At 41.5% G+C, this 26936-nt stretch overlaps 1 protein-coding gene across 4 annotated transcripts in view; it reads right to left on the reverse strand.

Annotated features, from left to right (window-relative positions):
* Positions 1–26936, reverse strand: part of GRIA3 (glutamate ionotropic receptor AMPA type subunit 3) — a 216256-nt gene that overhangs the window by 76025 nt on the left and 113295 nt on the right. For all 4 annotated transcript variants that reach the window (XR_012640792.1, XM_074962534.1, XM_074962533.1 and 1 more), the window contains exons 7-10: positions 23079–23246; positions 17123–17227; positions 15344–15451; positions 13930–14136 (exon numbers count right to left, since the gene is read on the reverse strand). Coding sequence is in view for 3 of the 4 variants with exons in the window: in XM_074962534.1 (XP_074818635.1) it covers positions 13930–14136; positions 15344–15451; positions 17123–17227; positions 23079–23246 (588 nt within the window). In the remaining variant the exon portion in view is untranslated. The remainder of the gene's footprint in view (positions 1–13929; positions 14137–15343; positions 15452–17122; positions 17228–23078; positions 23247–26936) is intronic.

A 26936-nucleotide genomic window follows, 5' to 3' on the forward strand; every position in this document is an offset into this window, starting at 1 on the left:
GGCTACTGATGAGGCTGGATTGGTGCAGGTAACCAATGGAGCTGCATCACCACCTCTGGTCTTATACAAATCAGGGCCCAGTTCTACTCCACTAACTTCAGTAAGCACAGAATCCAGTACTGAGGGATATGACAACACTGGGGTTTTTTAACCAGCCTTATACACCATTTTTTCTACCACCTAATGAAACTGAATTGGGTCAATTTGGGCAGATTTATCGGAAAAGCTTAAGGGGGAAGATAGCATGTTCTAACTATTACAGCTTCACAAGTTTTTGCCTTAAGCGAAAGCTCATGATGGAATTCTCCCTCTTTCACTGTACTGTAACCTTCACAAAGTAATAATGCTCCAGAGAATTGGGAAAAGTTTTGCAATGCAAAAGTATTCACTTTCTCTATAAAAAGGGCAAGATCCGCAATCTGGTGTTAGCCAGAGTAACTCCCCTGAAGGAAATGAACCTATGCCAGTTTTCACCAGCTGAGAGTCTGGCCCAAAGTGTCTAAATGAAAATAATCTGTTTCTCTTTGCCTGATGTTTGCTACCGATGGAATGCAATTTGCCTTAGAGGCATTATGAAAAGTAGCTATGAAACATATGGCGTAGGTGTAGCTGCTTTTGTAAGCTAACTGTCTCAGCTGGATTCCTCCATAACTAATACACCAGAAGGGTTTAGTCTACACATTTCCAACTAACAATCTGGAATACTCCTTTCTGAAGTATATTTGCAGTTAAGGAAGGCACCGAAAAGCTTTTCTGAACCAACTTAAAGCAATTTTTAAACATATATGACTTTTTAAGCTTGTGCCCTAATTTTTCTGCTGCTTTAAATGTCAAATGATTGAGTTCTGGGATTAACAATCATCTATGCCCCCCGGTGTAAAACTATTGACTTCAGTGGAGTTACAGCAGAGTTCAGTTTAACCTAATGTTTACAATGTGTGTGTAAATATCAGAAACTGCTATTTAACTAACGCAGCACTGCGTATAACTAGAGCATGAGTAGAAAGGAGATTTTAATCTTTTAAAACAAAGAGAACGCCCATGCTGTATTGGTCATGTCTCTTATCTGAGAAGGAAAAAAAATCACCTTGGAAGGGGCAATCTAATGTAAGCAAAACAGATAGACAGGTAATATTTATATACAAAGGTGCACTTATTCCAGCATCAGTCAGACTTCTTTTGCAAACTGAGCTTGCAAATTCAATGGGACTACTCATGCATGTGTGCAGGACTGCACAGTGCTGTTTCTTTCTATTTTTCTAAACCCATTACTAACTACTTGAGCTAAAATGCTGAAGTGCTTGCAAAAGGAGCCTGAAAATGAAATAATAATATAGGTTCCATTTGTGAACATTTTACTCACATTGAATAGTACCTTACTCTAGAACTAGTCTCATTGACTTCAATTAGACTATTGGTGGAGTAAGGCAGTATTCACCAAGAGTATCAGAATCTGTCCCAATATAAAGTAGTATAGGGTTACATTTTTCAGAAGTGTCTAATTGCATTAGGAACTTAAGTCCCATCTTCAAAAATGACCTAGGCATTTAGTAGCCTCAAGCTAATAGAGTGCCTAAATCACTTTTGAAAATGGGACTAAGGGTATGTCTACACTACCCGCCGGATCAGTGGGCAGCGATCGATCCAGCGGGGATCGATTTATCGTGTCGAGTCTCGACGTGATAAATTGACCCCTGAGCGCTCTCCTGTCAACTCCTGTACTCCACCACCGTGAGAGGCGCAGGCAGAGTCGGCGGGGAAGCGGCAGCAGTCGACTCACCATAGTGAAGACACCGTGGTGAATAGGTCTAAGTACGTCAACTTCAGCTACATTATTCACGTAGCTGAAGTTGCGTAATTTAGATCGTTCCCCCCACCTAGTGTAGACCAGGGCTTAGACTCCTAAATCTCAGGCGCTGAGGTGTTTTTGAAAATTTTGCCTCTCAATCTTTGTATCCTGAAGCATCTCAACACACTTAATCTGAACTATGAACTACATATAAGGCTCACTTCTTCATTAACCACCTTTGGAAGGAACTGTAGTAACTAACAACTACCACACATCGGTTTAGAACAGGAAATCAAGAATTTATGTAGGCAGAATACCTGAGAGAGAACTTCTCTGGCTGGAATTTGGCCAGGATTCCAAGGATTCCATCCCTATTTTTGTAATTGCTGTGGAGTTTTTAATGACCACAAGTGGTCAGAACATTTGTTTCACACTATATCTGAAAGGCAACAGCTGGGGCAAAAGCTAAGTGCAAACTCATTCAAAGAGAAGAGTGATGCATACTGAATTGCCAACATCACGAGTGGGTCCTGCAGGCATCAATGGGGAAAGGACTGATGAATACAGCAACCTCTGATTCTGGCTATGAGAACTATTTTCAGCCTCTGAGATCTGCCCATGATAGAACAAGGCAACATCATTCCTCTAGCAGAAAGTCCTCTGTGGCCTGTTGCGGGTCAGACACTGGCTTTTTTCAAAGGGTAGCAAGGAACTCCATTTAGATGAGTCATCGTGAGGGTCTGTGTATCTTTCACAGTTCCTGAAGGCTACTGCAGGAACCGTTTCCTGCAAGGTTTCTGTGTATGCTACATCTTTCTGTGTTATGAGGAACAGATTGCTCTGATTGTACCCCTTTGCAGATAACTATGAAATTGATAGTAATTAAACCCATTTGCAGGATTTCTCCTAATTCTTCTTGAATGTGATGGTTTTCGAGTACACAGACCCATTCATTTCAATCAGACTTCCTGCCCTACTAAAAGAAAATGAGATTCATAAGAGGGTAGCTCTTAGAGCTTATAGAATTCAATGAGACAAATAAAAATGGCTCCTAAATTATATTCAAAGTTAAAACGCAACACATTGTTACTATGCTAATATGAGTAATCCAGTAGCAGCATTTCCTAATACGGTTGATAGGAGGTGTTGTACCCAGAAATGTTAAGCCAATTAACATTGAAGTTGACAACAGAACTCTCACTGGATTTAATGGGAGCAAGATTGGACCTTTCACCATTAATAAACTAACCCATACATTTTTTTTATAGTGAAAAAGCAACATTTTAGTCCACTTACAATGTACAGCACATGCAGGAAACTTTTACGGTATTCTTCTCTATCTAACCTCAATAGTGGTGCTGCATGGTGAAATTCACCCCTGTGAAGAGGGCCAACACTCTTGAGCCCTATTTTGAGAACTTACAATAGAATATTGGACCTGTGTTGGCTCTCTGTACAGGGTGCATTTGATCCTGTGTGCACTGGTTAGAGATTGCCAGTTTTCAGAGATGGCTACATTTTAGTAGTTGGTGACATGACACCGGTATATACAGGGTGTGATCTTATAGCCTGGAGACTTCAATGGGTTTTCCATATGTGGGAAAGTTGCAGGAGGGTTTTTTCTCAGTTATGGGATAAGACCATAATTTGCAATCAGTCTGGAAAGTCTGCTGAGGTCTTTGGAATGCTAGAATGAACTGTGTTAATGTTTCTCTTTTTAGAAGAGTTAATTTACAGCATTTGATTCTACAACTCTGCAACAGTAAAACTATGGTATTTTCTAAAATGATAAAATAAACATCCATTGTATTTTGTCCTTTTAGTTATATGCAGAAAGCACAATATATTTAATCTACACCAGTGGTTCCCAAACTTGTTCCGCCACTTGTGCAGGGAAAGCCCCTGGTGCGCCGGGGTGGTTTGTTTACCTGCCGCATCTGCAGGTTCGGCCGATCGCGGCTCCTAGTGGCCGCAGTTCACTGCTCCAGGCCAATGGGGGCTGTGGGAAGTGGCGGCCAGTACGTCCCTCGGCCCGCGCTGCTTCCAGCAGCTCCCATTGGCCTGGAGCAGCAAACCGCGGCCGCTGGGAGCCGCGATCGGCCAAACCTGCGGACGCGGCAGGTAAACAAACTGGCCCAGCCTGGCCGGGGCTTTCCCTGCACAAGCGGCAGAACAAGTTTGGGAACCACTGATCTACACCAATGATATAAAAACCAGCTAATGGGCATAGTGTACTGTAACCCCACTCATTTATGCTCAAATAAATTTGTTAGTCTCTAAGGTGCCACATGTCCTCCTTTTCTTTTTTGCAGATACAGACTAACATGGCTCCTACTCTGAAACCTGTAACACCACTGTAAGTGTAAAAACTGTTCAGGTTAATGTAAAATATTTGCAGTGACTAGAATGGGGTGAAAAATGTGTGATAAGTTGTGCTGGACCAGAGGCACAGATAATGCAGTTTGGGGTGGGTGGGCAGGCAGGCGGAAGAGATACCTGAAAGCCCCAAAATGTAATCACAGTTAATTACATTGCCTGCAAGTGAAAGAACTAGGCCCTTTTCATGATAAAAACTTAAACATTTTGATGAATGTATGTCCTATTTATTATAAAAAGCCCACGTAGCGTTATACAAGGTTACTTATTATCTTCTGTCTCATTTTAAACACTCTGTAATGATCAACATTGATATTATTTAATGAGTCAATGAAGTTTCATTAGTAAAGCATCATTTCAAAGGACTAAAAAACCCAATCTTCAAGAAATTTAATTTATCAGTAACTAACATGGTGCACACCATTATAACAGATTTTGGTTTCCAGCTGTGCAAAAACTATCTTCTTCCAATGAAAAATGCTTGAGTGGAAGTTAATAGGAAAGGTTAATAAGAGCTGATTAAGAGCTGTGCCACAAAAGAAGTGAATATTGCCTTTATTTAAATCTGATTGCAATGTCCATGCCTTTCAGTCAGCCTGTCATTTATTGGTTCTACCAGAGAGGGTTTTTCTTTGGAAGTTTAATAAGCAGAAATGGGAAAAAAGAAACCTGGAGAGCTAGTCACAGTTATGTACTGTAAATACCTGCCAATGCCTGAGTTTGATTGCACAATCAAGTCTAAAGTCTATTCCATACACATATTTTATTAAAATAAAAACTAAATTGACTTTAATGAGGGTTTTGTCTGAGCAAGGACAGCAGTACTGGGCCCTGTAAGGGCCTCCTTACTAAAGCCTTTCTGCACGCAGTTCCCTCCCCCATGTTTGCTCAAACAAATCAGGTGTGTTTCTAATTAGCTTCTCAAGTGTGCAATCATTTGGTACATATACAAATCTGTTGTTATGAATATATACTTGCACATTATGGAAATGCAAATAAGGAAGCCCTTTGAAAATTTGGCCCATCATGTATATTCTTATAGAGCTGCACATCTTCTGTAGACTTCCATGTAGACTATGTCTGTTGACCTACTCACTTGAGTGGTTATGCTTCACTAGAGAGGAAAACCCACAACTCATTATTGCAAAATCTATTTTCAGGTGGCTTGAATTTTATATTTGTTTCTTATAGGCCAGTCATTTATTATGCTTGTAAATTAATGTATGGTTGGTTCATGTACATAATGATGAGACTTTGGGGGGACAAGTCAGCTAAAAACCCACTACAGGAATGATATGGTTTTGCCACTAATTCACTGAAGAATCTCCCAACACATATTTTTAGTCCCTTGGTAGATTAATGGTTAATAAACCACACTGGGTTCAGTATTAACCATACACAGTCGCTATACACGTGACTCACAATACATGTGTTGTGAATGTGCTGGTGTAACAGGAATCCATTGCTGGATGATTAACTACAGAAAAGGAACTAGGTAATTCGGCACATTTGAAAATCCCTCTTGGGGGCCTAAGTGCTGAATCATGTGATTAACTGTTACTCTATGCTGTACTTATAAGAGCAAAGATTTATTATGTATACAGTAGTATTTTATTTCAGGATTCATTGGACGGATTGGCAGATGCTCGCTTTTGCACTGACAGTTACTGTCAAAGGATAGATTGTTATGTAGACTCTCTTACTATCTTATTTACATTAATAGAATAAATATGTTGGCAATTCATTTTGAATGTAATTAGTTATTCTGACCCTGGTCTGCAGTAATGATTAGAAAGTTGTTTTAAAAAATAATAATAAAATATGATAATGAGACAGTAGTTTTAGAAATAAGTTACCAGTTACCTTTGATACATTTTTTGGGCAGCCTTCATTATTCGCAATACTTTAATTTCTTTTTTATTATTAATTAGTGGTTCTAGATGTTCATCTGGAAGCAAACCCCCCCCCCCCCAAAAGCCAAACATCCCAAAAAAGAAGCAAAGTGAACAAATGTGGGAGGAAATTTTCCTGAAGAGGGAACGAGTCTGGGCTGTGCTATAAACACACTTTGCATTTTGTTTAAAATTTCCCATGAATTTCTCAGTGTTTATTACAGAAATTAAAGCACAGGTTAAAATCGGTGCAAAAAATTAACTTTGGCGTAACTATATGGGGGATGGGAAGATAGAAAAAAAGCAACAAATAGAGAAAAGTAAGTGTACTTCTCACCAGGCTCTCCATGCTGGAAGGAGTTGGTGGCTCAGTATCTTGGACATTCCAGGTTACCATGCCACCTCTCCTACTGGAACAGGCCCGGAAGTGGAATAGGTGGAAGAGATGAAGGTACCATCTGCTCACACTTCTTCCTCCACCCGGTCAACTCCAGAAGAAGAGAGGTGGTGGCTCAGTTACCTGCGTGGCCCAGGTTATCAAGCCACTATTGGTCCTTCTGGAGCAGGGACCGGGGACTTCCAGTACTTCTTTTTTTAGGGAGTAGAGCACCGACATTTGCTTGTGCAAGTGTGTGTGTGTATGTGTGTGAATATTCCACTACATTACCTTCCTTTAACAGGCAGCCTTGCATTTACACTTAGACTAATTTATTACTAACATAAACACTGCTACCTAGTGTAATATATTGGATTTTCTTAACGTAATCAGTATTTTTTTGTACTTGAGTGGTCTCAAATTTAGGTAAATCAGCTAGGGCTTGAGCCTCAAGGCCTGATTCTTATCGCCCTCCTAGCAGCGTTCATAATGAGTAACCCTGTTGAATTTACACCGCTGAGGTTAGAATCAGGCCCCAGGTTTCTAGCCAGGATTCATTTACTTACTTGTCTTTTTAATTATTTTAAATCTTTCTACCTAAGGCTTTAGGTGCCCTAACTCATCATTAATAATTGTAGCACTGGAGTGAATGTCTCTCTTGATGATGGACATGGAATAAACAGGGCCCATAAAAATTAAGACAGATTTAAAAACACAGCCAACCAATCCCCCACCCACTACAGAATTTGAGGGTTTCTAAAACAACTAGCCTGGCTAATCTCCGAGAAATATTACTGAATAATTTGGTTTCAGGCATCTTCTTTATTGCTCATGTTGCATTTGAGCAGTACAAAAGAATGCTCCCCATTCAACCAGGCACATAACAACTGACCTGATCGGGCAGGAACTGTTGAGTCCCCTGTGGGACCAGGAAAAAAAAAAGCCATGTGGAAACATCCTTCCTTGCAGGAGAAGGAAAGAGACTCAGAAAGAAAGATTAGATGCTCCCTGCTCTCAGGGACTGGGAATTCCTCCTCTCAGTAGGCCAACAGAAGATAGTGCTATGGATTTATACGGTGGTTGTGATTAAAGATCAGCCTCTGCCACCATTCAGTACCATGTGAGATGCCATCATTTCTCCCTATACTTAGAACAGGAAATAAGTTCATTTATCTCACGTATTATGGGTAGTATCTAAAGGTGGATGTTTGAATGCTGACCACTCCCTTCAAAGATATTAAAACACTTTCAAAGGCCATATTGACACTAATGAAAAAGGTGTGTTTTAACAAATTAGATAATGTTAATGAACATGTGTATTCATGAACTCGTGTGTTAACACACGCATGTTAAAATCCTAGTGTAGATGAGGCACATTGTAGTTTTAACACGTTAGCTGGGCATGGTAAACCCCAGGGCTACTGCATGTTAAAACTACAACCGGCCTTGTCTACACTAGGATGGTAAATATGATAGTTAACACACTAGCTCAGGGATTCTCAATCTTTTTCTTTCTGAGCCTCCTCCCCCACCCCCGCTACAAAAACTCCACAGTCAAGCTGTGCCAGACAACCTGTTTTTTCTGCATAAAAAAGCCAGGGCCGGCATTAGGGGGTAGCAAGCTGGGCAATTGCCTGGGGCCCCATGCAAAAGGGGCCCCCCCGCGAAGATAAGTTGCTCAGGCTTCAGCTTCAGCCCCAAGTGGCAGGGCCCTGGGCTGCAGGCCTGCGTGGCAGGGCTTTGAGTTTCTGCCCTGGGCCCAAGCGAGTCTAACAGTGGTCAGGCTTGGCGGACTCCCTGAAACCGGCTCCTGGTTCCCCAGGGGGCCCCAGACTCCTGGTTGAGAACCACTGCACTAGCTAGCATGTTAAAAATGCACCTTTTCCCTTAGTTTAGACATGGCCAAAGTGTTTAGTAATTACATCCTCACAATCCCCCATGTGAGAGAAGGAAGTATTATTATTCCCATTTCACAACTGGAGAGTCTAAGGCTCAGGGAGACTAAGGGACTTAGGGAACAGCCCCACTTTGAGCTGGCAGAGGGGAGGGGAATTCCCAGCTTGAGGAAACATACCCATGCTGGCTCTGATTGAACTAATGCGCTATAAATAGCAGCATAGTCTCAGCTCGAGGAACCAGCTGTCCTGAGTCCATGCCTAGCATCTTGGATGGGTACATACTTAGGGTGGCTAGCCCTGCTGGCCTTGACTACACTCTATTTTTAGCACGCTTATTTGGTCAGAGCTAGCATGGGTCTGTCTTCTTGATCTGGGAATTAGGGGCAGAGTTAGGGACAGAGTTCAGAACAGAACCATGTCTTGTCCTCCCCATCCTTCTTCTCCCAGCACACAGCTGCTGCTGCTGCCCCCACCATGAGAATGGTTTTCATCCCATTCACAAAAGCATGATGCTACTTAAGCACAAGTGGCCAGAATAATTTGAAGCAGAACATTATTCCTTTTAGTTGGCTACTTTAATGCAGTGAAGTATATCAGCACTTTCAAACATTACATATGACAGCGGAGAGGCTGCATCTCCCTGAATTCCCTGCTCCTCTCCTTTGCAGCATCTTACCTTCGTAAAGCGGTTCTACTAAAGACTCTTTTATCAAGGGAAGGTTTATGGAGCTTGTAGAGCTTCGGTTCTTTCCCCCCCCAATAAAGTATTTTGTTCTCACAACTAAGAAATGTGTTAAACCTGCTTTCAATTAGCCTCACTGCTGTGAAAACCAGATCAGACCTGGGCGGGGGAGGATTCCCTAGCTGAGCAGGAAAGAAAGAACAGGAGCATAATTCAAAAGGAAGAGACTAAATAAAAGCCTATGGAAAGAGGCTTACCCTACATTAGGGAGAAGAGCCATTGTCTAGACCTCAATGGCTGGTAGGTTTAAAGCCTTGAGCAAAACATCTCCTGTGTGCACTCAGTGGGAGGTGCTGCTGCTAATCAGCAGAAGTAGAGGGGATGGCTCATTGGAGAACAGCACTTGCCTTGGTGCTTTGCTCTGCTGGTCAGATTTAAATGTTGACTCAGGTTCAGAGATCGGGAGCAGTCTAACTCTCTTTTCCAGCCCATGGAAGGGGTAAAGGCATATTGCTTCTCTTGCTAGCAGTGAGAGCTGGGCCGGGGTAAGCAACTTGCTCATGATCACTCAGGACAGACTGGGAACAGGAGCCAGGTCTTGTGCTGTAACCACAGGACCATCTTCTTTCCATCCTAAGCACAGCTCTATTGTAAATCTCAACAGAGTGATGGATCCTATGCCATATGAGTGGAAAACTATTACGGGGGGTGGGGGAGAGGGAAAGGAGGTGGCCACATGGCTTTGTCCACCTCCCGCCACACTGTTTGGCAGAGCCAAACTATAAAAGGCTGTAGCTGTGGAGACTCTGGTGTGTATTTGACTGGGGCGCAGGACTTAGAGTCGGAGGTGGGAGGTGCTGCTAATCAGCAGAAGTAGAGGGGATGCTGTTAGTGGATGGCTCACTGGAGGACAGCACTTGCCATGATGGGGTGCTCTGCTCGTCAGATGTAAACATTGACTCAGGTTCAGAGATTGGGAGCAGTTTAACTCTCCTCTCAGTGGGGAGTCACCCCACTGCCATCATCCCCATGCAGCCACCAATTCTCTAGTGTGTCCCACCCCTTTTTGTGCCACTCTTGAGGTGCAAAGGGACCAGAAAGCAGCTACATCCTGCCAGCGGAGAATTTCATCCACCTTGGGAGAACTTTCATCACCAGGCCCCCCACCCAGGCCTGAAGTTGGGGATATGTCATGGGGCAGGGAGCAGTGCTAGTGGAGAAGGTTGTACTCTGGCCACCACTAGCTGGCACATGGGCTATAGTCTGTTGTGGGCTGTTCCTAGATGGCTTAGATAAGAGCAGACGCTCAGCTATGCTAACCTATGCTTGGGTTAGAGCCGATACAGCTCTGCCTCAGAATCTAGGTCGCTTTGACAGCTCTTTCTCGGCTGCACTGAGTAGAAATTCAGCACAGCTCAGAACCTTGCTCTTAGTTTGAAGGAGAATGTGCAAAAATGAAGCTAAATGAGAAATCCAAATTTTAGTTACAAAAATGTGATGAAAGCAAATGGCTTTGCATTCAAGAATCTGTCTGGAACCTACATACAAGGAACCTGTCCCTACCCATCTGCCCTGCACATGGGCCAGAAGGTAGAAGCACAGGGATTGTTCTGCCTTTTCTCTCCTGACAGTGCCTGGTTGCCCCCAAAGAAGGTAGGAAGCAGTAAGGGGGAGGCAGCAACGAAGACATGGCAAAAATGAAGCTAAACATCAATTAACTTTAATTAGATTTCTAGCATTGAAATTTCAGACTCTATCGTGGCCCTAAGTGCTTCAGTAAAAAAGGTCGGAAACCAGGAGGCAATGCACACAAAAGGGACAATATTAAATAGGATTTCCATATTGTCTTCCCAGCGATGCCAACAAACATGTCAGGTTAGCAGCAAGAAGTAACTGATTTAAACTGCAGACAGGGAGATTTAGGTCAGATATTCGGAAAAACTTTCTAACTCTGAGGACAGTTAAGCACGGGAATTGGTTACTTTAGGAGGTTGTGGAATCTCCATCATCAGTGGTTTTTAAGAACAGGTTAAACAAACACCTCTCGGGGATGGTCGAGGTTTACTTGATCCTGCCACAGCATGGGGGACTAGACTAAATGACCTCTCAAGGTGCTGTCCAGCCCTACATTTCTGTGATTCTATAACATGGTAACATCTTATTTGACATGCGACTGCACAGCAGTTAGCTGTTAAAACAAATACAATCTGAAATAGTGCGTTCAGCAGCAGCTCTGTTCAACTGCTGGATAAACTTGCTCCAAAAAACCCCAACTCAAGCCTCTTTTATCCCTACTTGTCTGGCTTATATACATGCTAATAAAGGCATGTATTAAATTAAAAATTAATCCCCCCCTCGTTTACACAAAATGGAATCCAGAGGAGGCAAACGTGACAGTCTTTTCACAGCCAAGGCTCACAGTGGCACCTGGGGAAACGTGCACCTTTACTTTCAGGTTCATAATAGAGCTTTGAGCTCATGGGAGATAAATGAGAGTCATCACGTAAATGAGACACCTGTTCCTAATAATTAGTGGTTACAGAGCATTTTTCATCTTCAAAGTGTTTTCCACATGCTCATTATCCCCACCTCTGAGAGTGCTGTAGGTCGCTATCCCCCTTTCTGAAGATGGAGGAAGGATAAGAGCATTTCAGGAAGCCACCCGAAGCCCGCAGATGATCGGGGGAGGCTTTGAAGTCTGTGTTGACTTCAACATAGCAGAGTTGCCTTCCCTGATTACAGAGATCCAGGTGGTCTCCCTAAGGCCTGCTGGATCCTGCAGTTGCACTCCAGCACCAGCCCAGCAGAACTGGGCAACTCTGTTGGGCTGGATCTTCAGTCAGACCCCAGGGGACATGTCTGCCCTTTGGATAACTGAGCATTGCAGTTAAATGCGAGTCAAATAATTAAGCGCTGACTGCACAAGAATAAGGAATAGCTGTTCATTTTCCCAACTGCACTGGGAAAAAAAGTAAAGCACCTGGGGCTCAGCAATACACAACTGGCACAGCCTTCTGAGCTGCGCTAGTTCCAGAAGGATGTGGCTGAGGGCTCTACATCAAACCAGCTTATTCAAAGAAAAGCTGGCTTGAAAAAGGGGGCAAACTTTCTCCTCACCAAGGCCTGCTCTTTGGGAGCACCTTGCAGAACTGGTATTAGTCTTCCCGGCTGCAAGCCCTTGATACAGAGGCATCTTCCATGGTCCAGCAGCTGCAGAGGTTAATTTTACCTGCATCAAGTCCCAAAGGAAGTGACATTGCTTATAACACACTCGCCAACAAGCTCAATCCCAGCTTGGGACTACAGCTTTAGGAATTTACTTTTCTCTTTGTCACTTGGTTCTCTTTTGGGCATAGTATGAATTTTTAAAGCGACTATATCTGCTTTATTGGCTGCTACATGCCTAGATGACTAGGGCAGTTGCAGATGACCTAATTATAGATAACACTGTGGAAGTTTCTTGACCTGGACAGAGACACTGCGAGTTTAGGATTTCACTGCAATGTAAATATACCATGCCCTGAGCTAGCAACTCTCAAAGTGTCTTATAAAGCCTCACCCTGTGAGATAGGTAATATTATTATTCCTGTTTCATAGGTGGTAGAACTGAGACACAATAAAGTTTGGTGACTTGCTCAGGTCACACACCAAGTCAGTGGGAGGGCAAGGATAGGATCCTGGAGTCCTGATTTCCCATCCACTTCACTTAGTCCCCATTAGACTCCACTCCTTCGTCCCCAAAAAGTCAGACCATAAAATTACTGTTTTCTAAGGTTTAAAACACATACAAGTTTAATGGGCTGGGCAGGCCTGAGTTACTACTTCAGCATTCTGAAATCCTAATTGTTTTTTAAATATAGCAACAATAAAACAGTTACCCAGTGTGTTTTGTGCCTATTACTCAAAGTGATGTACACACGATATGCAAACAGAAAAGTAGCAACACAATTAACTAGACAGCAGTTGATTGACTGATAGCAGATATTTAAAAACTAAATCCAGAGTTTAGGAGAAATAGACCTTGTTGGGGTTGTAATACTCCATAAATGTGGTGATATTAGGCCTGTAGCGTGAAATATGCCCTGGTGAAAAGGCGTAACACATCGGTGCATCTTTTGGCCTGAAGTCAATGGCAAAACTCCCATTGGTTTCCACGTTGCAGGACCAGCCATTTAGGGCCAGGAAAGTTAATGGGAGTTTTGCCATTGACTTGAATGAGAGTAGGATCAAGTCCCTTGGCAGCTTTGGAGATGGAGTTCCTCCAGCCCGGATGACAGCTTCTGTCCCATCTTTTTACAAGGGGACAGGGCAAATGTCTCCTCCTGCGAAGCCAGCTCTGCACTCTTTTCTGGGAGCCAGCACCAGTGTTGCTGGTAGCCTTGTGCAGTCCCAGTGCTTAGAGGAGCGCAAGGATACGCTCCTGCCTTACATATGCACAAAGAAGGGATGGAAGAGCCTTGTATCCTCTCCTTGCAAACATATGCACCCACATTTTGAAGGGCACAATACATCCCTTACTGTTCACAAAGATTACAGGGAGAAGGAAGAAATGACTGTCAGCCTGCAAGCAGAAAGCAAGCTGCACACTATATCAACATGTACAGGTTGTTAGCTTAGGACAAAGCTACAAGAGCAGAAATATTCTGCTGTGTTTAAGCAAAGTAAATATGTTCCCCCCAAATACCATTGCGTAATGGTTTGATGTATAATCTAGTTGCGAGTGGCAGTGAAAAAAAACACTCTCCATGCGATGGAACAAAAAACTTTTTTTTTTAAACAGACTATAAAATGAGACTAAAAATAAATATCTAGAGATTGTAAAACAAATTTAAACAGAGATTTTTTATTTTGCAGTTTATTAATGTTGTGCATATTTTTAAAAAAGAACATTAAAATGAACGTTAAGGGAAACTTACCCCATAGACTAGTTCACCCACCATGCCATTCCATATCTTAGACTCAGGGTCCCTAGCTCCGTATTTCCCATCTCCAACAATTGACAGTTTGTATTTTATTCCAACATGTTTTGCTATTTCATAAGCTAAGTCTACACAATATCCTTCATATCTCTCATTCCCTTCTAGTTGTTCATGGTTTTTCTTATACATTACATAGGGCGATTCCTTTGAAACAAAAGCAAAGATCAAAAGTCTATGAATATAACACATGCCTTTAAACTATGCAAAATGAGAGCTGTTATTAGCATTATTTTATGTTATTGGCAAATATCAACAATATTTCCTGGGCTGCTCTTATATAATAATTGGAAAGATTTCCAAGTCAGCTTCACATAAACATTAAAGGCTTCCTGGCAAGACAGAATAGTTTAGTTTAAGAATCCTTAGAAGCGCACCTGAAATCCATCAGTGGCCAGACCCTGCAAACAAATATGCAATTTGCTTTAATCACAGGAGTATTCCCACTAAGGCAATGGGGCTACTCACATGAGTAAAGTTACAGTCTTTTTTCAGGATCAGGCCTGAATCTCCAGTAGATCAAAGATAAGCACACTATAATAATGCAGTACGCAGCTTATAAAGCAGTGATATACCCGATCCTGCTCCCATTGAAGTCAATGGCAAAATCCCCACTTATTTAAATGGTGCAGGATCATGATGATGCTAGGATTTTCAAAGAAGCCCAGCTCCACCGCAGATCACCTACCTCCCGTAGACTTCTTTGAAAATCCCAGCTGATAGGCTGAGTGTGTCTCAGTAAATTATAGTCAGGTAAAATACGATCCTTCTCGCAATGTCATGAAACTGACTCACGCTCAGGACAATTGTAACAGGCACCAAGGGCACAAATAATACTGTATTACAGACCATATAAGCAATAGGCTTTAGAACTGACACAGATAACACTGACTATGAGATACAAGAAGAGCGTTATTCTCCACAAGCATTGGATGTCTTTACATATTGTCAAAGCATTTCCAATTCACTGTGGGCCAGATTGTGCCATCCTTACTCAATCAATAGGAGCTGTGCCTGAGTGAGGGCTGCAAGATTTGGTCCTACAGCAGAAAGGGCCAGATCCTGCAATCACGTATATACATAAGTAACTTTACTCACGTGAGGAGTTCCACTGAGTTCAAGTAACTGAGAAGAAGGAAAGCACAATGTTGAGAACAGTGGGACTCCTCCCGTGAGTATATTTACTCATGTGTGTAAGTGTTGGCAGGATCAAGCCCTCCGTACATCCCTGGAGGTTGCTGAACTTCTCAGTCACTTGAAGTCACACAGCATTCAACACCGGGCCTTCCAATAAATCTCACAATACACGTGTCTTACCACCCAAGCACATACTGACTAAGAACATGCAACTTACCAGGATGGTAGTGACTACTATTGTTCTATTCTCCACAGATGAAGTGTCATTAGACACTTGCTGGTCTAGTGCTGGCACAAATCTTTCATATTCATTCCAGTAACCAGCCTACAAAAGCAGAGAGTGTTACCTAGTTACATATTTTTATAATGATTTTGGTGCATAAAACTGATGCTTAAATAGAGCTGCCCTTTTTATTTTTAAAAAGTGATTTTTTAGTTAGATTTATTCAAGATACAAACAAATGAATATTGATCTACAAGTTTTTCTAGGACCCCATAAGTATCTCATCAGCTATTAGCAAGGTCATGGGACACTTTCTTGCCAACATCGGGCTGTGGGAACCTTTTGCTGAATTTTTACATAGTGCCATCGCTGAGGGTGTAGCATGGAAATAGATAGGCAAAAACTATGTGAAAGTAAAGTATGGTTCCTTATATATATATATATATTATTATTACATAATATAGCTTATCAGAATACCCATGGAATAATTCCTGCATTTCTGCAACCAGGGAATACAATATAGGACAAGAAAATAATTGCAGAATTTTGAATGAACTAGTTTTTATTTGCAGCCTTAACTGTCTCACTTCAACTCTGCCCTTAATCAGTCTCAACCTGGTCTATTTCTGGCACACTAAATCTCTAACCCACTGCAAACAGCTACTATTTAAAGTAAACCCACCCCTTTCAAACAAAACAAAACAAAAATATAAGCTGCTACAAGTGTAGGTCAGGTAAAGGCAGGGGATAAAAATAACACAGCTCCTATGTCCTGGAGGGGCAATATTTAGTTTTGGTTCAGTGACAAGGTTCAAGACCTGATGTCATGTAGCTCTAGGGCTACATACACAGGCTGAGGAGCTGGGATTCTTGTTATACAGAAGCATCCATTTCTAGAGTAAGGGTACAATTTTCAAAAGTGCCTAAATGATTTAGGTGCATAAGCCCCATTGACTTGCAATGAGATTCAAGGCCTAAGTGCATCAGAGTCAGATTTTCAAAGGTATGTAGGTGCCTGAAGATGCGAATAGGCTCCTACTGGAATTTTTAATGTTAGGTGCCTAATTCTAATTGAAATCAATGGGATTTAGGCACCTAACCTGCTTAGGCCCTTTTGAAAATTCCACTAGGCACCTATTTGCATCTCTAGGCACCTAAATATTTTTGTAAATCTGGCCCCCAGACACTTTTGAAAATGGGACATAGGCTACTAATTCACTTAGGCACTTCTGAATATTTTATCTTAGGACATCAGATAATTGTCCTTTGAACATCCCGATTAAAAACCAAATGCTGTTTTACACTGTTTTTAAGAGGCTTTTAAAATATATGTGTTCCAAATTCTTTATTGCTCTGAGGCCTATAATGGAGAGGAAGGAGGAGATGAAAAGGAATTTAGGAGAGAGGACTGGGCAAAGGGTCTCAGGACACCATTGTAGGAGGAAATCAGAGTTGAGATGTGGCAGGGTAGGTGCCTCAGATGTGAAGCCAAGGCGTTTGCTGTAGGAAGGTATTCAAGGAGTGAAGGGATTCAAGGGCCGGGGGGGGAGGGATGGGGGGAAGGTTCAGAATAACAAGGGCAGAATGGAACTACATTCCTATAAAATTTCATAACTAAAGAATTAGGGAAGAGGAGAGATAAATGTAGTAGGAGGAGGATTTATCAGGTTTTATGTCTTCACAACAGTTGTATGACATTGCTTGTTTTCATGACTTTGCGGCGATACATATTTTTTAAGAAGCCCAAGGAGAATATATATTTTGAGAACTTACCTTCCGTGATCCAGTAGCTTTCGTTTCATACACATCAATTGTGTAATTTGTTCTGCGTCCATAGGTGTCAAACTGGATATTTCCAGTCATTCCTTGGACTTGTACCTTAAACAGGGAAATAGTAAAACAGTTACATAGAACATTATTTCTATTTTTCCCCCTCTTTTATGTCCTGAAGGAATTTACTATCTCTGTGATCATTTCCATTAATACCTGTGCCCTGTCCAGCGTCCAATAGGGCCATTTACATTCTGTCTACCTAAAATTCCCCAGCTCTCCCAGTTTCAGCTGTAAACATTATTATTCTTCACTGCCTATAAGCTGATGCAGAGCTGCCACCTTCCATTGCAAGGAAGGCTGTATTTCAGTGCTGAGTGAATCCTGCATATGAATTATATACAAGGTCCAATTCTGCCATGTTTATTCACACTTGGTGAAATTCACTCCTTTTCAATGGGCCAACACAGGGTGCATGTACCACTGAAGTGCCACATAAACCCTCACAATTAGGGTGCAAGTGATACATACTGCAGGGCCAGATCCTGATATTCTTACACGGAGTAGCACCTTATTCCACAATTTAGACCTGATGAAGTCAATATGATTGAAGGTATCAGACTCCAACCCCATTAGAGGAAGAGTGGCAGAATTATGTCTATACCTTGTAAAGAGATTGAGCTTTGTCTAGATGGATGATGTTATATAAATGTAAGTCGTTACCATTACTTACTCACAGTAATAATTTTGAAGTAAGTATGAAGTACTTTGTTTCAAAGGAAAAAAAAATCTTTCTTGTTCCCCTAGTATTAAAGGAGGAGATACTTCAATTCATCACTTATCAATCCTGACAATCTAAGACAGTAGAGGTAACTGTCAGAAACTTCAGTAGGGATAATTTATGTTAAATTTTAGGAAAATTTTATAGCGGTAATAAGAGTTGGGTGATAGAACAATCTGCTAAGGAGGCTGTGGAATCATAGTCACTCGAGATGTTCAAAGCTGGTCACTGATCTGCCAAGGATGGTTTTGAGATGATGCGATCGATCTTGTCATGATGCACAGGGATGGATCACATAATACAGTAAAATCTCTTTGCCCCAGATTTATTCGGTGGGCCAAATTCAGAGGTGATGTATAAAGAGTGTAAATTATGTGTCTGTAGTGGATGTGAGTCAATGTTAGAGTAATTTGATTGGACTGGAAGAAGATCCTTGACTTTCTTAGGTTCAGCTCAACTCATTATGATTCCAAACTTTATTGAACTTTTATTGCAAACATAAAAACCATAGAAGCCCTGATTCACCCATCCAGGCCTATTCAGCGTGAGCTTAACTTCAGGCATATGCTAATTCCATTGGTTTAAATGGAACTTAAGCATGTGCTTAAAGTTAATGTCATGTGCTTAAAGTCATGGAGGATAGGTCCATCAATGGCTATTAGCCAAGATAGTCAGGGAACGCAATCCCATGCTTTGGGTGACCTTAAACCTCTCACTACCAGAAGATGGGACTGAATGACAGAGGATGGATTACGCAATAACTGCCCTGTTCTGTTCATTCCCTCTAAAGTATCTGGCACTGGCCACTGTCAGAAGACCATAAACTCGGCTAGATGGGCCATTGGTCTGACCCAGTATGGCCATTCTCAGTGTTCTATGTTCTTTCCTGAATCAGGGCCAGAGTAAATCCATTTCAAGTTTAGGAAAACCTTAAAGGTTTATGTTTGCTCAAAATGTTGATAATCCATCTGCTGAGGATACATCTAATCCATAAGGATTAAATAGGCTCTGGTGTCACTTTCTCAGTAGCAAGGAGCTATGGTCTGTGTTTGTAGAACAATATGTCTGGAGGGAAGGTAATCAGAGTAGCTACTGTGCACTTGATCCCCACTAACTTCAGATTTTGTTTGTTGGTTTTTTTACTTATATGGGAATGGAGGGTGCCCAGCACTTTGCAGGATCAGGCCTTGTTACAGGTAGGAGAAAGAGAAACAAGAAAGCTGGGTGCTTCTGTGATCAGAGGAATGTGGAGGCAATCACAAATGAAGTGATTATTTATAACACATAAACTTTAAGGCCGGATTGGACTATTGTGGTCATCTAGTTTGACCTCCTGCACATCGCAGGCAGCAGAACCTCACCTCTCCTGTAACAGACCTGTAACGTCTGGCTGAGTTACTGAATTCATGATTTAAAGACTTACAGTTACAGAGAATCCACTATTTATTCTAGTTTATATCAACAAGAGACCCATGCCCCATGCTGCAGAGGAAGGTGAAAACCCCCCAGCGTCTCTGCCAATTTGACGTGGCGGGCCATTCCTTCCCAACCCCAAATACTGTGATTGGTTGAACCCTGAGCTTGTTGGCAAGACCCACCAGCCGGACCCCTGGGAAAGAATTCTCTGTACTAACTCAGAGCCCTCCCCATCTAGTGTTCCATCTCCAGCCACTGGGGACTTTTGCTACTAGCAGTTGCAGATGGGCCAAACGTTATCATACGCAGTGTCTTCATATCACCCACTCCATAAATTTATCAAGCTCAGTCTTGAAGCCAGTTAGGGTTTTTTGCCCCCACTGCTCCCCTTGGGAGGCTGTTCCAGAACTTCACTCCTCTGATGGTTGGAAAGCTTCATTTAATTTGAAGCCTAAATTTGTTGATGGCCAGTTTATAGCCATTTGTTCTTGTGTCCATATTGGCACTTAACTGCTCTCCCTCTCTGGTATTTGTCCCTCTGATGTATTTATATAAAGCAATCATATCTCCTCTCAGCCTTTGTTTGCTTAGGCTAAACAAGCCAAGCTCCTTGAGTCTCCTCTCGTACGGTAGGTTTTCCATTCCTCCGATCATCCTAGTAGCCCTTCTCTGCATCTGTTCCAGTCTGAATTCATCTGTCTTAAACATGAGAGATCAGAGTTGCACACAGTATTCCAGATGAGGTCTCACCAGGGCCTTGTATAATGGCAATAACACTTCCTTATTTCTACTGGATATACCTTGCCTGATGCATTCTAGGATTGCATTAGCCTTTTTATGGCTGCATCACATTGGCAGCTCATAGTCACCCTGTGATTAAAACATCCAGGTCTTTCTCCTCGTCTGTTGCTTCCAACTGATGACATTGCATTTTGCATTATTCAATTTCATCCCATTTCTATTACTCCAGTTTTCAAGGTTATTCAGATCTTCTATGATATTCCAGTCCTCCTCTGTATTGGCAATACCATCCAACTTTGTGTCATCTGCAAATTTTATTAGCACACTCCCACTTTTTGAATATTAAATAAGATTGGTACCAAGACCAGTCCCTGAGGAACTCCACAAGTAACCTCCCTCCAGCCTGACATTTCACTTTTCAATATGACCCATTGTAGTCTCCCCTTTAACCAGTTTCTTATCCACCCTTCACTTCTCATCTTAATCCCCATCTTCTACAATTTAACTAATAATTTCACATGTGGAACTGTGCTTTACTGAAATCCAGATAGATTAGATCTACTGCACTTTGCCTAAAAAATCAGTTATCTTCACAAAGAAAGAGATCCAGTTGGTCTGGCACGATCTGCATTTTGTAAAACTATGTTGTATTTTCTCCCAATTACCTTTTACCTCTATGCCTTAACCACTTTCTCTTTCAAAATTTGTTCCAAGACCTTGCATATAATTGAGGTCAAACTATCGGGCCTGTAGTTTCCCAGATCACTTCCCCCCCCAACCCTTTCTTAAAAATAGGTACTCTATGAGCAATTCTCCAGTCATAGGGTATGAACTCCAAGTTTACGGATTCATTAAAAATCCTTGCTGTTGGGCTTGCAATTTCATGTGCCAGTTCCTTTAATGTTCAGGTCAGTTGTTGTCCACTTATCGGACACTTTAGGTTCAAATTCAGGGGAGGAAATACAGACTTGAATAGCTTTTCAAAGATATAAGGATGCAGAATCAGGTAATACCAATCTGCCTTTTGTTGGCAAGCTGACTGCAGTTTGACATTGAGTCTGATGCTTAGATCAGTTATTTGTAGGACGCTTGGATTGGTTGTTTGCAGGATTTCTTGTACTGAATATTCTTTTTTTTTTTTTAGGTGTTCCATGGCTGATGTAGGTAGAAAATATTATTAATTGGAAGTCATAACTTCCTGAAGCAAAGGTACAAGACCACCATCTAAACAGGAAAAAGAACATATTTCACGGTGTGGGTTCTGGTAGGAATCAGGGATGTGTGATGATCTTGCACTGAGTGGGTACTGAGTGGGGCTGTTGAGATAGACGGATAAACCTCTTCAACTTATGTTAGAATGTTTAAATATAATGGGCTGAAATCACCCTGATGTAATTCAATATCCTGTGCCTGCCTCAGTCATGAAATTGGCTCTGTATCTTATGAATCTTTTATTAAAGTGGCAGCCTTTTACCAACCAACATTTGGATATTTTTACCTCTCTCAAGCAGGGTGTGTCTTGTTGCACTGTTTGTGTTCCCGTTCGAGCCCTGTGGATGTAAGCACTTTGGGATCTCTTTTGAAGGGTTTAGGTATCACTTCTAATTAAGTTCTAACTGACACTACAAATCTTTTAACTGTTATGAAGGTTGAAATTAATTAACTTATCTTCAAAAGTGTGTAATGCTACATTAATGAACCTACAGTTAGGGCATTTGTTAGGGAACTGACACAGTGATATAAGAAGTGTTCTGACAGGGAGAGACTGAACCATGTCTCTCATTCTATGAGAGAGGGAATTACCCTTTTGATCTGATGCTTCCAATTTGGCAAATTTGAAAAAGCAATAATTAAGCCAAGTGAATGAAGATTAATCTGGGGTCCTTTTTATATCATGCGGCCTTAATTCCAATCTTACTCACTTCAGTCTTACACCAGTGTAACTTCATTGAAACCAGTGCTGTTATTCCTGATTTCTACTGGTCCAAGTCTGAGCAAAATCAGATCCTATGTATCTGGTAGGTTTTCATTCACTTCTATGCCCCCAATCAGTTCAATACAAAAGGGAAAGAATGACAAACAAAACCACAGGGATTTGATCAATACTAGATCTGATGCAATAACTAATGGTTAGCACTATGGATTGGCCAAACAGGCAGTAATCAAGTTGGAAATAGGGTTATGTTAGGGTTCAGAGAGCAGGTGTGAGGCAAAATGCAGGGCTAAGGTTCAGGCTGATGCAGAAATCCTGCAATTTGTTAACACAGTCGATCATACTGTTTGTGCAACTTTTAGAAAAAAAACAGAAGCTGGTTTTTGACTGGTGTGATATATAGATAAACATACACAGGTACATATGCTCATAATATATATGTGATTTACAATACACCGCCTGAGGATAAACTGTTCACCCAGTTCTGTTTTATTTTGGGCCACATTTTTGACCTCAAAATAGGTCAGCCTATATCCTAGCCTCAGAATATGTTCGCAAAGCTTTTAACACCACCATTTGCAGAGATGCTAGTATACAGTACAGCGGGCACTGTGTCACATTGGCTAGCTATTACAGTTGATGCCCAGTTGTCGCGTTTTAATTCCTATGAACACTGAATTCTAGAAGACAAATTTTTGGCCATGGGGAAGAGGGCACGTGTGTAACACACTGAACATGTCACCATGGCCCTTAATTGGATGGGATGTCAGACCACTCTCGAGTTTGTCATTACCCTATTTACTGGCCTAGGTACAGGATAGTAATTGTTAGCTTCAGCACCAAGGCCTTGTGCTTACGGAGTAGAAGGATGTGAGCTCTGCTCCATTTGGCATGGACAGAGTCCTTACAAGTGCATTTGTTGCAAAGCTGCCCATGCAGATTTACAGGTAGCTTTTGAAAGTTGCTTCCTTCATTGTGCCCTTGAAAAATGGTGCTCAGGAGATACTCAGCCTTTGTTGTTGTTTTAAAGACATACGTTGTAAAAATGCGATACTCCTGTTCAATAGGTTAGGTACGTTTGCCCTTACCATTTTCAGTGCTCTTTCTATATCGATTCCTTGGCTCCAGGGCACTGCAGGGTTTGCTAGGCAGTCTCCAGCACTACCTCTCCTGGAAACATCAACACGCTGTCTTCGGAGGTAGCGGAAAGCCTCTGCTATGACTAGTATTGCATCATGGGTCAGGGCAGACGTATACTAGAATTGATGCAAATAAAATAATTGTGACAAACTGCACTCTGGAAATTGCCTCAGGTTTATAAAGGTCAATTATTTCTCCCCCATTAAAATGTTTTTAGAGCAGCAACAATTTCACCCCCCGCCATATGTCACATGTCATTTAACAATTACATATATTTCAAGTAAGAAATTTAAAATGTTATGATTTTCTACAGTATATAGAAAAATAGTTTATAGTTCTGTAAAGTACTGACTAGATTTAATTGGAGAGCTGCCTATCTAAAGCAGGTTGATGAAGAAGACCTATAATGCAATGCTAGGCCATGTTGTAACCAACTGCAACTTACAACTCATATTTGAGTTTTGCTTGGATTTTTTTTTAAAATGAGCTAACCAACTCAAAGAGCTAGGAGTAATTTAAAATTAACATTAATTGTTTCTGTCTGGCCCATGTTTCTGATTAGCTAGGATCCATGACCAGCCACAAATTGGTTTACTTTTCTTACCAAAAAACCCAGCCCCAAAACAACCTCACCCTCACTACTTCCTTATATTGTACAAAACTACAATCATTACTTAGGTTATAAATCTGATATCATGCCCAATTCATAAGCAACAAATGTCTTTACGAGACGTGTCTGTATTTTTTCATATTCATTGATTCATATGAAAACTGTACTTCGCTAGAGACTGGCCCAACCTCTGGACACCGAGCTATTAATTTCTGGCTAAGCACTCCTGACGAGCAAAGGATTTAGACTACTTTGTGTGCACAGGATCAGCATTATATTTAAATGCTGTATAAAGAGTTCCACTGTAATCTTGAAAAATTGAATCTTGCAAACATCTGTAGGACCTCATTTTGACGCTGCTGCATCATTAGATCCCATCCTATCTCTAGAGTATTTGTATGTAAATGAGTGAGAAATATTTGAATTCCAAAAAGAATCTAGTGCATGTATGCACATTCCGGAATGCTCACCTGTCTCCTGGTACTTAGCAAACCTTACTTACGGCATGATCATTTAGTCCCCCTTGCATCCCATTTGACTTACATTGGTGTGAAAACAAACAAACACTACCCATGCACTAGTTGGAAGGATGGAATCTTGGATTTCAATAGCATTTTTAGCTGCTCTCCTACAGGACATGAGTAAATCCTATTGACTTCAACGGCAGTTACTTCTATCCTGTAGGGGAGAATAAAAGCCCAGGTGGCCACTACATTGAAAAATGTTTTTGCTCTTATGGTGGGAGGCTGCCCATTTTGATAATAACCATGTAAAACATATGGTAACGTTTATAAAACTGCAAGGGGTGTGTGCGTTTATGCCTGCAGATCCAGAGAAACACACCTGATTAAAAAAAAAAAAAAGCATAACTAGTGTCAGGGAAAAGTTTTTTTGTGCCAGCCATTCTTCCCAAGTTTTAAATTATGGTCCTGTTTATAAACACTTGACTGCCTTGCCCTTTTCATGGTGAGATCATCTTTACAGCTGTGATTAGCTGGATGCAGCTGCTTATTTCAATCCTTGTCTACCTCACCTTTTTTTCCTGTGGTTCTGGCATTGCAGTGCTCTCTCTCTCTCTCATACATTAACAAATATTACACGACACTTTCCACATAACAACACAGAATCAGATATTTTAAGAAGATATTTATTCTTGCATGAAAAAAATCTTGTAATAGCTTTCCAATCTAACACTACATAAAGCCTGCATGGCGATAATTTTTTTCAGTAGACTGGATCAATTGCCGGTAACCCAAATGCAGTCCCTTCCAAGCTATGCCAAAAGAGCTATCTAATTTTCTGCTTTATTCGAATTCTACTTCAAATGCATGAGCAGGCAAAGAAAAAAGAAAAGAAAGAGAGGGAGAGAAGGGAAAGGCTGATAAAATACAGAATAAATTAAACATCAGGGCTTTAATCTCTAGGTAATTTTATTCCCTAATCAAAAATATTGTACATCCATTTTTTAAGTATGCTTTTTGACTGATTGATAAATACTGTGTAAGTTTCTATAATGAGCAGTACATTTGTACAAAGGTAATGCAATCTCTGTGTTTTACCATCTATCTAAGATTATTTTTAAAGGATAGAGAATAACTTTTTTCCCAATGTAAATTGCCTTTGACTGGATTAAAATATGCCTAGGGTAACATCATATATTTCTGAGCTTTAAGACTAGTATGATACTTCCCTTTACTCCTGTATCTCCCAGTAAGCTCCTCTAAAGTGACAGGTGCTCCTGGCTCTGTAATTAATAGGGGACATCAGGGTTAGCCCTGTTTTATGGGACACTGGCTAGCTACCCCCCATGGATTCTTCAGTGGTAGTGTGTCTGTGTCAGATAGAGGCATGCAGGGGCCCTTCATGATAGGCGAAATCCTGTCGTTGGGGTGTATCTTCGAGTAGTTTGGTGTCAGCTTGGAATGAAATGGTTAGATGGAGCTGGTAAAACAGCAGAGATCATTAGGTTTCTTAGGGAAGAAGTGTCCATTTCATTAATATAAAATGCAGTAAAGGAATAAGAAATTTCTTTCCTTGTAAAAATTAAGGAGAAGACAGAAGAACAGCTTCAGCTATGAGATGGCTGGTAGACAGGTTTAGCATCCCTCCTATAAGGTTAGTATAGGTGTGGGGATGAGCTTCCCCCAAGGAGATTTGCTTTGAAGTGACAGACTTTGAGGCCTCCTCTGTTGGTCGAATTGTGCTACATTGCACTGAATAAGTACTGGTGGAACCATCCTCGTCTGTCAGCCACTGATTCTTCTGGAACTGGAGGAGTTCCCCCTTTCACCTATGTCAGTAGGCACAGTAGAGGAGGCCTAACCATTAGAGGAGGAGGGAGAAGAGGAAGAGAAAGGGAGAAAGGAAGAGCATGATGATAATACTAAGTACTTTGTTTAGCCCTTTATGATTTCAAACATTGACTGATGAACCCTAACAAAACCCTCTGCTGGGGAGGTAAGTCAATATCATCACCTCCATTTTACAGATGGGGAAGAAAACGAAGAGACAGAGAAAATCAGGGAGGGGTATTAACAGGTTGTGATTCTGTTACTAGCAATACCCTTTTTAGTCCATTAGATGAGGGTGAGTTTTAGCACATCTAAGACATGCTGTATAGCTATGTCCTGGAACCCCCCAGGAGTCTGTGTGGGGCTTTCTCCAGCTTACCCCACCTAGACAACTCTGCCAGGCCTGCTGAAGGGACGTGGTAACATGGAGAACGAAAGGGATCAATCGGTGACACGTCCAGAACTGCCGTACATGTTTAGGGGGGGGAAATAGTGGATGGAGGTTTCCTGATACATCGGTAAAAAGGGTGAAAACCGTAATGTGCCCCAGCAGGTCTGTGGTAAAGGGGGAATCATTCCGATTCTTTGACAGCCCAAACTACCATGGCTATGGTTCCAAGTCATCATGAAGCAGATTGCACTTCACATCCAAGTGGCACTGGGTAGTCAACAACCCAGTAGCAAATATACCTTAGAGGAACTATAATGCTTCTTACTACCCCCTCATGCTCTACTAGACCTTATTCAACAGGGTGCAATATCACCCCATCTAGCTATGGACACAAGTGGTTAAACTGAAGACACCCCGCTTATCCACACACAAGCACAAACAGAGATTCTGATAACCAAGCTGCGTCTCCTGTACCTTTTATGCTCTCTAACAATGCAATGCTCAGCTGGAAGTC

The sequence above is a fragment of the Natator depressus genome, chromosome 9 (assembly GCF_965152275.1).
Source record: "Natator depressus isolate rNatDep1 chromosome 9, rNatDep2.hap1, whole genome shotgun sequence".
Classification (NCBI taxonomy): Eukaryota; Metazoa; Chordata; order Testudines; family Cheloniidae; genus Natator; species Natator depressus.